The following is a 12,555-nucleotide window of genomic DNA, read 5'->3' as shown; positions in this document are numbered from 1 at the left end:
ATTTTTTTTAAATAACATAAATTATATAATTTTAGTACCTTAATATTTGCTTTCAATTTTAATATAAATTTTTTTTTTAAGTTTTTATTGAAAAAGAAAAAAGTGAGGTTATTGGATTATAACGGTAGATAAACATGCTATTAATATTTATTTAAGCTATCAAAATTATTAGTATTGGTACAAAATGATTTAATTTGATGGTTAGAGTTCATATTAAATATTTTTTTACCTTTAAGTTTTGTAAAAAAAAACATATCCAAATTCATATTGATTTTGATTTTTAGAATTTTTTTTATATTTTCAGACCATAAATAAATTTATTGTGATTTTTAAGGTGTTTTTTAAGAGTTTGTATCCAAAATTAGTTTGAAAAAAGGTTTTAGATGAAAAAAATATTAAGCATTGATTTTCCTGTCATTGTTATAGCGAGAATCTGGACAAATCTAAATAATATATTATCTATTTTTTTTCTAAAAAAATTAAGGCAGATGATATGAAAACAATAAGAGGATATTTGCATGGACCTAATAAATGAGTCATACCAATTGACCTGGTCTTTTTTTATTTTATTTTATTTTTATTTTAAAAATATTAATGCTTCTTTTATATATATATGTGTGTGTGTTAAAAAACTATTTATATTTAGTTTAATATCATTTCTCTATTTTATTTTAATTAGATAACATCTTTAAATTGATGTTTATATTTTTTTTTTCTCATGCATGTAATTTTTTAAGAGGTTTTTCTTGTTTATATATATATATGAACTTTAGTTTTTTAGAATAAAAAGTTTTTATATTCAAATAATATTTTTAATATATACTCCCTTGCATAATATTTTTTATTTTATTTTATTCAATCAATTTAACTTATGTGTTTATTTCTATCATTACTTGATTAAATAAAAAAGATATTTTGACAAAATAAATTTAGCAAGGTAAAAGTCTTGTCTTACAAGATTAAATTCTTAATCTACATTTATCTTTTAATGTTTTCAATTTTATTTTTTATTCATCATTTATGTTATTTTTTTTATTTATCAATACACATAATTCTTAATTTTTGTAATTACATGTATGCATAAAAAAATTTATTTTCAAAACTCTCATTTATTTATCAAGTACAACATTCAACGATCAAATTAATAATTAATTTCTAAAAATTTATTAAAAAATAAATATTCCAATAAAAAAGGAGAATTCACGTCAACAATCTTAAATTCATGTGGAAAAGTAATTTTATGTCCAACTATTTTTCTCTTTCTTCCTTTTCAATCTTTGTAGTTTTTAAAATTTTAGTTCAAACCTAGAAGTCCATTATGTTTATTTTTTCAACCCATGACCGCGAGAAATGATGAAGAAAGTCATTGGATTTTTGTGAAAGAAAGAAAAAAATTTCATTTGAAAATGAATCCTATTGATGTGTTTTTGAACATTTATATTGCATGAAATAATAGATGGAGATTGAGAGATAATAAAAAACTATTTTACTTTATATTTTTTGGTTGATAATTATATTTTGATATTTAAAGATGTTTGTTAAGTATTTTTAGGTGAAATAAGTTGATAAATGAATTTGTTAAGTATGATGCTTGAATTTTAGATAGGCAAATGACGAATTATTTACTTTTTTAAAAAAATAAAAATAAAAACAAGTAATATAATAATTGTTTTTTTTTAAATATATATATCTGTGTGTGTGTTCAGGCATGCAAGCCTGGCCTCGCAAGCTATCATGTATGGCCTTATTTGCTTATTTGTTAATATGCTAGACATGATGGCCAAGTGAGACTAGAAGCTTAATTTTCTTTTTAACTTTGAATTTTTTATATTTAAATATAAATTAATTTAGCATATGCATGAGATGTCTTATCTTTTTAGCTTTGATTTTTTTATTTAAATATAAATTAATTATAAAAATTAATTTAGTATATGTATGAGATGTCTAGCCAATTAAATATTTAACGCACTAAATATTTGATTTAAATTGAGATTATTTAAAATAAATTTAAAAAAACTTAATGATTTTTTAATAAAAAATCATTTAATTTTTATCTAGATTACAAATAAAATTACATATTTATATTTATATTAGTAGATGTTATTTCTATGTAGCCCTGCTTAATTTTTTTGTACTTTAATTTAATTTAATTATTTTATTGTGTGTGGTTTTTTTATTATTATTTTATTAAATAAAAATCTAACCCAAAAGACAAAGTTATTAGATATAATTGGGTCCATGACTTGTGTTTTGTTTTTATTATTTTATTAAATAAAAATATAACTCAAAAGACAAAGTTATTAGATATAATTGGATCCATGACTCGGGTTTTAAAATCAATTATTTAGATTTATATTTATTTTTTATTTTTTAATTTATTTTTTAGTTAAATATCATTTAGCTTTTATCTGGTTTTCATATAAAATTATAACATTTTTTTATGGTCGTAGTAAACTTTTCTTTTGATGCAACCTCAGATAATGTTTTTATTAAACTTTATTCAATTATTTGTATCATGTGTCCATTTTTTTTATTATTTAATTAATTAAATAATTAATTATAAAAACAAAGTTATTAATCACAACCAAATTTATAAATTGTGTTACAATATTAAATATTCCGATTCATATTTATTTTTTAGTTTTCTGATTATATTTTTTATTTAAGATAATTATTAAATATATGTATTAACTTTTCAATTTATAATTAGAATTTTTTTGGTAAAAAAGATTCATTGAAAATATTTGAATATTTATTATTTTTATGCTTGAAAAAAACTATCCAACCCATTATGAATTGCGTGTCACATAGATCTCATAATTAGTGACTATAATGAGTCTGCTTATATCCAAACTCTTTTACAAAGTAATAGATCTCGTAACTTTAACGTGAATAGAAAAAAACATTGACTCATTAGGTCAACTATGAGAAATAAAATAAAATAAAATAATATTGTTTAATAAAAAATAATTGACGAAAATTAATCAAATAACATAATAATTCATATATCTTTTTTAATAGTTGGTGCTCAAGCCTATAATTTTGAAATTTATTTTAAAATTAATCTGGGATAATGCTGGAATTACAAACTAAAAGAGCCGTTTTAAATTTATTAAAAAAATAAAATACATTATTTTAATAATTTTTTTATAAATTAATAGATTGACGGCCAAGCATTAGTGAGACCCGAATTGATCAAATTAAAAAGTTAACCAAAATTCTTAACCTAGACTATAAAATTCTTTTTTTTTTAATATATTTTTAACCAAACTGGCACAGAACCGGGATGATCCGCCATATGAGTCCGAGTTTTTAAACAATGCTCAAACCGCGTCTCGTAACAATGGAAAAAAGGTGGAAAAAAGCAATACCAACTTGCAAATAATAACCAATAATCTCTCTAAAACCTAACCGTATATCTCTCGAAGTGCACATGTATGTATACTCCACAAGGCAGAAAAAAGAGTCATCCATTCTTCTTTTCCTTTTCTCTTCTCCTTCGACGCTGAAAAATAATCCTTCTCATTCTCTCTGTCTGCGAAAGAGGGGTTTCTTTCCCTCAAAATAAATCCTAACTTTCTCGTTATTTACCCCTCCATGCCATTCGCTTAAACGCTCTGCCCCTTCTTTGCATGAGTGAGTCATAAATCACTCACTTCTTTTAGGGTTTTTTCTTTTCTCTTTACCAGTTGAAAACGTGAAACGAAGTTGTTCTCTTTTCGAAATCTAGGATTTTCTTTCTTCTTTTTATGATTGTTTGCAGGTTTTTGTAAATATGGAGCGATCTGATGGCAAAGATTTCAAGGAATTCACTGACTCTTCTTCGGGTTCTTACCTCCCTCACTCTCTAATTATTTGGTTTTGGCTTTCTTGTGTATGATTTTATGTATTAGATGAAAGATTGATTCTTTTTGGGAATTGATATAAGGGTTTTTGTTGTGGATGTTGAGAGATGAAATGGAATAAAAAAGAAGAGAGCTTTTGGACTTTAAAGGGAGTTTTATTGAAGCTAAAATCTTGGGATTCAAGAAAGATTGCTTTTTTTATTTATTGGTTGGGGTAAATTCTTTAGATTTGGGAATGTACTTAGATTTAGTCTAGGGCTTATTTTTCGGTTTTGTGTTTGTGAAGTTTGTGATTTTTTTAATCAAAAGTTCTCTTCTTTTGTTGTTTCAATGAATATTGAGCTTTGAATTTTAATGTTTTGTTGCTTTTCTTTTGCGTTTAATCTTGTAATGCAAAGCAAGATGTGATCTTTTGTGATTAAAGTTGCAAAACTGGAATAAGGTTGGTTCTGAATTGTGTGAATATTAGTTTATAGTTCATGATTTTAGGTTGGATTGGTAATGTGATAGTCAGGTACCCTGTCGATAGAATGGCTGTGATGTGATCATGTTCATGTTTGCTATGGCTGAAAACACTCAGCTTGGGGATAAATTCTTTAGATTTGGGAATATGCTTAAATTTAGTGCTTGTGAAGTTTGTGGTTTTTTCTGTTTAATCAAAAGTTCTCTTCTTTCGTTGTTTCAATGAATATTGAGCTTTAAATTTCAATGTTTTGTTGCTTTTCTTTTCTGTTTAATCTTGGGATTTTAGGTTGGATTGGTAGTGTGATAGTCATGTACCCTGTGTTTCGATAGAATGGCTGTGATGCAATCATGTTCATGTATGCTGTGGCTGAAAACATACCCAGCTTCTGTTGTGAACTTTCTTGAACTCCTTCAGGCTCTCACATCATATCAGATCAATGTTTAAAAACCACAAAAAATGAAAGGAAGAAAATCCTATCTTGCTGCACATTTGCTGTCAATCCGAGCTAATTTTTTAAGTAGAGTTTAAATTGTGAAGTAGTGGGTTTTATTGGATGTGCATCGGGCCTTCTTTTGATGCATATTATTGTACTTGTTAGTCCTTGGCTTTTACTCCTCTGTTTAGGGTGCAATTTGGTGTTATATCCTTGAAGATGAATTCAGATAACTCAGTTTTCCTACCTATTTATGTGGACGTGTGTGCTCAAGCATGCACTTCTGTTAAAACTTCACATAATTTTTTGTTCAAACTATCTTTCAGGTGCACTCTTTGATGCTTCACGGTATGAATTTTTTGGTCAACATGATGTGGAAGAAGTGGAGTTGGGTGGTTTAGAAGATGAAGGTGACAATCCTGTGCTTGGACCTGCCGATGATGAGTATCGTTTGTTTGATAGAGATGAAGTAAGAATAGTTTTCTTTTTTGTGTCTCCTGTAATCCATTTCACTCTTATTCTCACCCTTACTCTTGTACTGAAAACTTTTTTTTCAATTCCTGAATGCTGGATTTAACCTAATTTGCTTATTGTTTAACCTGTATTATCTGTTTGATTATATGTACAATATGTGTACTGTTTTGGATGCAGACATCAATTAAGGTCTTATTACATAGTAATTAATTGTCATTGTAGCTTGGAAACTTGGGGTGATTGTTGTCACTGCGCTTTCATTACTAAACCAGAAGTTTTAAGTTAATCAGTCTAAGTTAAAAAAAGATTAATACTGAGCTAATTATGGCATTTGTAAACATAGAAGGTTAGTGATACATTTATATGTTTTGATTTTTGAGTGGTAATTATTCTTTTGAAAACATAAGAGGTTGCTGATATATAGTTTGATTTTGCATGGTAATTATTCCTTTGAAAACATATGAGGTGCTGATATATAGTTTTATGTTTTAATGGTAGTTTTATAAATGATCGTTATATGTGTATCAAATGAAGTTTCTAGGTCCATATTTTTTTTGTGGATGAAAGAAAATTTATATGTGACTTATGTAAATAAAAAAAAAATCACTCATTTCATAAATAAAATTTATATGTTCTTCATGTAGTCATCTTAGAAAAAGGAGCCTGTAGACCTTGTACTCTGGCAGAGGAGAATGGCCTCTTCTTTGCTTAATTTGACAAAGTCTTAAGTGTAGCTGTTTGGGGTCAGCTACTTTTGTTCTTTCCTATGTTTTTATTATTTCAGTGTCCATTCTGTATTTGTTTAACTCTTATCTGAAGGGTTATTGAGAAAGAAAGATAAAACCTTTATTTTTTGGTTTGATAATTCTCTGTTCTGTTGCAGCCAACTATTGTCCATTGTTGTTTGCTCTTATCAAAATCTAATATTTATGTAACTTCTAGTTAATGAGAAAAGAGAGATTCCTGATTAACCATTATGAAAAAGGAGTCTATCAGAATCAAACCATGAAATCATGTAGCTGAGTCATAATTAAGATGCTGCACTATTGAAACTTCAGATTGCTGTTATAATGACTGATTTTTTTTTTCATGTTCTTTTCATTTTCTTCTTTGATTTCAGGGTGTAAGTTTAGGATCTTTATCTGAAATTGATGATCTGGCAAGTACTTTTGCGAAGGTTAGATTCTTTTTTCTTTAACTTATACGGTAATTTAACGTGTATAACATACTATTTTATGAGTTCTACATGTTCATTTAATTCCAATATGTTCTGTTTATTAAGACGATAAGTTTAGTCATTACACATTTGCTACAAGGTTAATTGTTACTTGGATATCAGAATCACAAAAGCTAGCTTGGAAACATGTTTGTTAAGAGCTTAAAAAAACTGCATGTTATTGGGCTCCATAGGTTTAATTGGTTTTATGATGCATCTCAATTTAAAAGTATCAAAACGAAGTGTTTTAATGGGCCCTCATGGTTTTGCCTGAGTAAAATGGAAAGATGCTAAGTTATAAGTTTGAGGAAGAGAAAAAGGTGGAAGGGGCATTTGATCCCCTTCTATGGCGTTGATTGTTCCCTTGATCTGTGAACATATTTTGCATTATTTGTTGGTTGTATGACCCCCTTCTATGGCGTCAATTGTTCCCTTGATCTGTGAGCATATTATTTTGTATTATTTTCTTAAAAATTGTTGATAAAAATTTTAGAGTTTAGGAGAATGAGAGAAGAAAAATTGTCATGATCGAGAAAAGTCATTTCCATAGAAGAATACGAGAAATATAAATAAAATTAATGAAATGAAAGTATTTTAGTGTCACTGAAAGCCAGCTGAAGACATTTTGTCAAATTCTGCAGAAGCAATGCTCCATAGAGGCTAGAGAAGGCTAAGAAAACCAATCTTTCTACCCTATACTTGACTGGGTCTTTGAATATTCTTGAATTCTGGTCCATCCAGGTACTCCAGATCACCACAAACATTGTAAATGTGTCAAAAGTGTTCTTCTACCTTTCCATCCTTGATCAAAAGCAAATCTTTCCACCCGGTGATTTTCAGTACAACTAACACACACAAGATCTGCTCTCTTCCCCTTTCCAACCTTGATCAAAAGCAAATCTTTCCACCCTGCTCTGTGATGAGACATATTGCCTCTATTTGATGTTAAGCACAAACATTACACCTTTTATTTTATTTTAAGTACCCCTCATTTTCTTTTCCTTTGAATGACACTTAGCTTTCTGTCTATCAAAACTCATCTAACAGAAAATGTATGTTCAGTTCATCCTCTCTCAGAGGCATTTAAGATCCTTCCTTGTTTAGACCTCCTCAATGCACTCGCATACTACTAGCTTGCAAAACTCATTTCACAAAAGCATTTTGAGTTACTTATCCAACCCGAGGATCAAGGGATGCTTTCTAATGTTTTTTTTTGTTGATTTGTGAATTTGTTGTCCAAATGCATAGTTGAACAGAGTTGTAACCGGACCAAGAAATCCAGGAGTTATTGGTGACAGAGGATCTGGATCATTTTCAAGGGAAAGTGAGTTCAATTAATTGTAAATTTTGTTTACATTATCTTGTTGCACCAAATCAAGAAATTTCCTAGACTTGATATTCTGTAAATTTGCTTTCTTAGTCCTGAGATGACCATGCAGTGGTTTAGATTTAATTCTCATATAATTGTTGTTAGTGTATTTTTAAGCCAAGAAGTATATTGAATGGAAATGCCTTCCATTCTTTGTTTTCAGCTTGAAAGTTGAATTGGATGTTTTATCCTTGTGTTTTCTCCTCCAATACATGGACTTCACAAAGCCTTTCATAAACTTTTTTATGATTTTGTTTAGTTTTTTCCACAAGCCTGGTGAGTGGTTAAATAGTTCTAGCAGAAGTCCTTTTCTTTGCATGCAGGTCAGAAGGCCTTTTCTTTGCATGCAGGTCAGAAGGCCTTTTCTTCAGTAAGATGGAGAGTGGCTTCTTGGCTAAAATGGTTTTTTTCTTCATTAACCATTTTGAGATTGATTTAGTTGTTCTCATGAATTTCTGGTACATCCAGTACAATCAATTTCTGATGTGTCAGATCATTGTTTGTCTCCCAGTTTTTGAAATAAAAGAAATAATAAGATATTTTGCATGCATGCATACTTCACATCACTTGCTGGTGACTAGTGCAAATGATTTCTGTTGTGTTTTGCGAACCAGAATGTACATGATTATTTCCACCTTTCAACTTAGCATACCATGGCTAACAGTTTGCAGAGTAACATATTTTTAGGTCAGCATTACTTCTATAGGGGTGTCTAAGTATGCCTCCTGCCATAGCATCTAATACTAGTTTTCTTTTCAGGTTCATCTGCTACTGATTGGGCACAAGATGGAGAGTTTGCTGGCTGGTTAGATCAACAAATGTTTTGTGCAGAAAATGCTCAGGACAGCAAGAGATGGTCATCACAGCCCCAGCCTTCTTCGGCTCGTTTCTCAGAATCTAAACCATTGTACAGAACTTCCTCATATCCCCAGCAGCCACTGCAGCAGCCTCACTTCTCAAGTGAACCAATTCATTTACCCAAATCAAATTTCACATCTTTCCCCCCACCTGGTGCTTCGCCACACCAACTCAATGTTGCTTCTCGTGCTGGTGGACTGCAGTCGCACTTGTCTGCTCCAAACCTCTCTCCTTTGTCCAACTCTAATCTTCATCTGGCTGGTTTACAGCATGGGTTGCATTATGGTGGAAATCTGCCCCAGATCATGTCTCCTGGCCTTTCTTTTAATAATAGGCCACAAAAACATTGGCTTAATCATGCTGGTCTGTTACATGTAGATCAGTCTAGGCTCTTAGAGAGTATCTTGCAACAACAACTATCGCATCAAAATGGCCTAATGTCTGCCCATTTGATGTCACCACAGCAGCAATTACAACAGCAGCGACTGCAGTCTTCACTTCAACCATCACTGCCTCATTTTGCAGCAATGCAATCTCATTTCTTTAATTCCCATCCTTCATCATTGCATATCAGGGATCAAAAACATAAATCATCCTCTCAAAGAAACCGGCGCTTTTCGCAGGGATCTGACACTAGTAGTCAGAAAAGTGATAGTGGCTGGGTGCAATTCCGATCCAAGCATATGACAGCTGATGAAATAGAGAGTATTCTGAAAATGCAGCATGCTGCCACTCATAGCACTGACCCATATATAGATGATTACTACCACCAAGCTTCTCTTGCCAAGAAATCTACTGGGTCAAGAATTAAACACAATTTCTGCCCATCTCACATGAAGGAGCTCCCTTCTCGATCTCGTAACAGTGCAGATCAGCATTCTCATCTCCATTTTGATGCTCTCGGGAAGATTCCTCTCCCACCCATACGGAAACCTCGCCCCCTTCTTGAAGTTGATTATCCTAGTTCTGGTGATGGAAACTCTGAACAAATCTCTGAGAGGCCTTTGGAACAGGAACCTATGCTTGCAGCTAGAATCACTATTGAAGATAGCTTATCTCTTCTTCTTGATGTAGATGATATTGATCGTTTCCTGCAGTGTAATCAGTCCCAGGATGGTGGGGCTCAGCTCAGGCGTAGGCGGCAGAACTTGCTTGAAGGCTTGGCAGCATCACTCCAGCTTGTTGACCCACTTGGCCAAACTGGCCAATCTGTTGGACTGGCCTCGAAGGATGACATTGTGTTCCTGCGGTTAGTATCTCTTCCCAAGGGTCAAAAGCTTATCTGCAAGTTTCTTCAGCTTCTATTCCCTGGCAATGAACTCACCCGTGTTGTCTGCATGGCTATTTTCCGTCACTTGAGATTTTTGTTTGGTGGCATTCCCTCGGATACAGATGCAGCTGACACAACTACAAATCTCACAAAGACAGTTTCTGCATGTGTAAATGGCATGGATCTTCATGCATTGAGTGCTTGCCTGGTTGCAGTAGTTTGTTCTTCGGAGCAGCCACCTTTTCGGCCTCTTGGCAGTCCTGCTGGGGATGGGGCCACAGTTATTTTGAAATGTCTTCTTGAAAGAGCTAGTAAACTATTACATGGTCCTCAGGCTTCTGCCAACTGTGCTATGCCCAATTTTGCTCTTTGGCAGGCATCATTTGATGAGTTCTTTGATCTTCTTACGAAGTACTGCCTGATTAAATATGACACCATACTGCATTCAGTCTATGCAAAGACACCACCTAGTACAGAAGGTATTGATTTGGAGGTGCGTGCAGCTACAAAACAAGAAATGCCTGTTGAGCTTTTACGAGCTTGCCTTCCTCATACGAATGACCGCCAGATGGAGCTCTTAAGACATTTTGGGCAGCAACGCAAAACCAGCACTGGGCTGAGTGCACATCCAGGGAATAGTGGCCTCATAAACTCTGAATCAGTGAGGAGTTGAGCGAGGAAAGAATTAAAGATACTGCAACTGGATGACCATTCTGTGTATATCAAGCACAACGCTTATTTGGATACTAAAATGGTACTAATGTGCTTTGGAGCTTGGGACTGGCGGAGATTCACCTTTATTGTGAGTCTGGTTTTACAAGGGTTCATCTTTATCTGTTTAATATTTTCCTTTAAAAGATTATCAACGACTCCAATCTCATTAAACCTAAAGTCATATGCATAAATTTGTATCATGATGGAAAATATACATGGGAGATGGTGACTGGGATGTCCTTTTTCATTTTATATTCTTCCAAGGAGCTTTATTTTGATGCTCAATGTTGTAATTCCTGGCAAACAAAAGCTAAAGCTTAGGGGATAGATTGTACAGGATAAGCACTCCCTTTTATTTTGATCTGTCTTGTTCATTGGAAGTCAAGGAAGTTGTAGTGAAGAGAGTTGTCCAATGTTCAGGACCATCAAGATGGATGTACTTGTTGGAGCATGTATCAGTCAGAACTGACATTCAAATTCTGTAATAAATTGCGAATGTTGTGGAGGTGCAAGAAATGTTCTGTCAGATAAAGGGGACAGGAAGTCCTGAAGTAAATGTAGTCAATTTCTCTATCATTTGTGAGAAACTGTTAGACTTAGTTTACCACATCATTGATTCCGTGTCTTGTGCTTATTTTATTATTTTTTTTAATTTACGTGGGGTGTTCGAGCCAGTTTACGCGTACCACGACTAATCCCCATGGCTCATTGAACATCCTGCAAGCCCAGTGAACAAGGCACCGCGGGGGTGACAGGCGTGCATGGTGAGGTTCGAATCCAGGTGCAGAAGAAGGGGATAAGCCTTTCTCACCGCTAAGTCAGAACCTCACTTGCGTGTCTTGTGCTTATTAGCTTCAAGTGGTGGTGGAATCTTTCACGGGCGGAATTCTTTTGATGTTGGGGTTTCAGTGTATGTTTCCTCACCATGAATTGTTTGCTTCTCTTTCATTTGCAGAATTTCTGTTTGTTTAAGCAGAAATTTGAGCCTTACACCTGTTTAAGTTGATACGAAAGGCTGTTCTCGTAGTTAAGCAGATATGTTTATATTTTAAACCTTTCAATCATTTTTTCAGAAAAATGTTTTTCTCAATTTTTCAAAACAAAATAATACTGGAAAATAAGTTTAAAAAAGAGATTTTTCAGAGAGCTCTTGAATAGTGTTAATTTAGAAGAAAAAAAAACTGTTATAATCTCATGAAAGAGACCTAGCTAACATGGTGTAGTGATCTAATATATGGTGATCCGAGTTTGACCAAGTGATATTAGCAAAGCCCGGTTATTATTTTATTGATTTTTTTATTTTTTATTGAAACGAAGTTGTTATGATTTTTATTTTTTTTCCCCGGCCATCAACCCTAAGGTCTGACATCCAAACTGTAGATTTGTCATGGCAGGGTCTTCCCACGCAGTTCTTCCTCTGCTAGTGATTCCCATTGGACTAGCACTTCCCATACATCGGTATTTGTCAGACTCAGTCAATATTTTGCCACCAAACCCCATGCAAGTATGAAGATGCTAAAGAATTTGGTATCTCCTTGCCAGATAGTAGCCATACCCAGCGAGCTCTTATGGCCTCCTATAATAGCAATCACAACATTAGATGCTGCTGTACATGGTTCACCAGCAATAGATTTGTTAATTATTTTACACTGCTTAACATGAACATAAATAATAGCGTTATGAAGGAAAAGAAGGAAGACAATTTTATTGATTTGCATAAAATTCTTAGATAAAGATAGAGTTTTAGTTTAAAATAAAAATTATAAAATTTAAAAATTATATAACAAATAAATCAAATATGTCCAGATTTATTTCTAAAACCTTGATCTTCAAGTTAAGACCTTTAACAACAAAATCTCCTAATTTTTTGTAACAGGAAAGTCTCTTGATTTTTTTTACAGCTTTTAAGG

The 12,555-nt window shown here is 32.4% G+C and overlaps 1 protein-coding gene and 1 long non-coding RNA gene across 2 annotated transcripts; one reads left to right on the top strand and one right to left on the bottom strand.

Annotated features, from left to right (window-relative positions):
• The first annotated feature begins 3,390 nt into the window (after positions 1–3,390).
• On the top strand, positions 3,391–10,938 carry LOC105133684 (protein PAT1 homolog 1-like). Its single transcript, XM_011037774.1, has 5 exons — positions 3,391–3,827; positions 5,071–5,213; positions 6,339–6,395; positions 7,683–7,758; positions 8,563–10,938. Exons 1-5 carry the CDS (start codon positions 3,776–3,778, stop codon positions 10,602–10,604), a joined length of 2,370 nt encoding a protein of 789 aa, XP_011036076.1. The 5' UTR covers positions 3,391–3,775; the 3' UTR covers positions 10,605–10,938.
• LOC105133685 (uncharacterized) lies at positions 10,799–11,664 on the bottom strand. The gene is made up of 2 exons (XR_843846.1): positions 11,480–11,664; positions 10,799–11,269 (listed from the first exon to the last, which is right to left on the bottom strand). It is a non-coding gene; the product is annotated as an uncharacterized LOC105133685 (long non-coding RNA).
• Positions 11,665–12,555: the final 891 nt, after the last annotated feature.

Source organism: Populus euphratica, unplaced genomic scaffold (assembly GCF_000495115.2).
Source record: "Populus euphratica unplaced genomic scaffold, PopEup_1.0 scaffold36.1, whole genome shotgun sequence".
Taxonomy (NCBI): domain Eukaryota; kingdom Viridiplantae; phylum Streptophyta; class Magnoliopsida; order Malpighiales; family Salicaceae; genus Populus; species Populus euphratica.
Note: the sequence above shows the minus strand (reverse complement) of the source record. Positions and strands in the feature narration are given on the sequence as shown.

Excerpts from the sequence above, each read along its gene's own strand:
- LOC105133684 (XM_011037774.1), top strand. The coding sequence starts at position 3,776 with ATGGAGCGATCTGATGGCAAAGATTTCAAGGAATTCACTGACTCTTCT. Across the intron at positions 3,828-5,070 it reads ATTCACTGACTCTTCTTCGG|GTGCACTCTTTGATGCTTCA; the intron begins GTTCTTACCTCC and ends ACTATCTTTCAG. Across the intron at positions 7,759-8,562 it reads TGGATCATTTTCAAGGGAAA|GTTCATCTGCTACTGATTGG; the intron begins GTGAGTTCAATT and ends TTTTCTTTTCAG.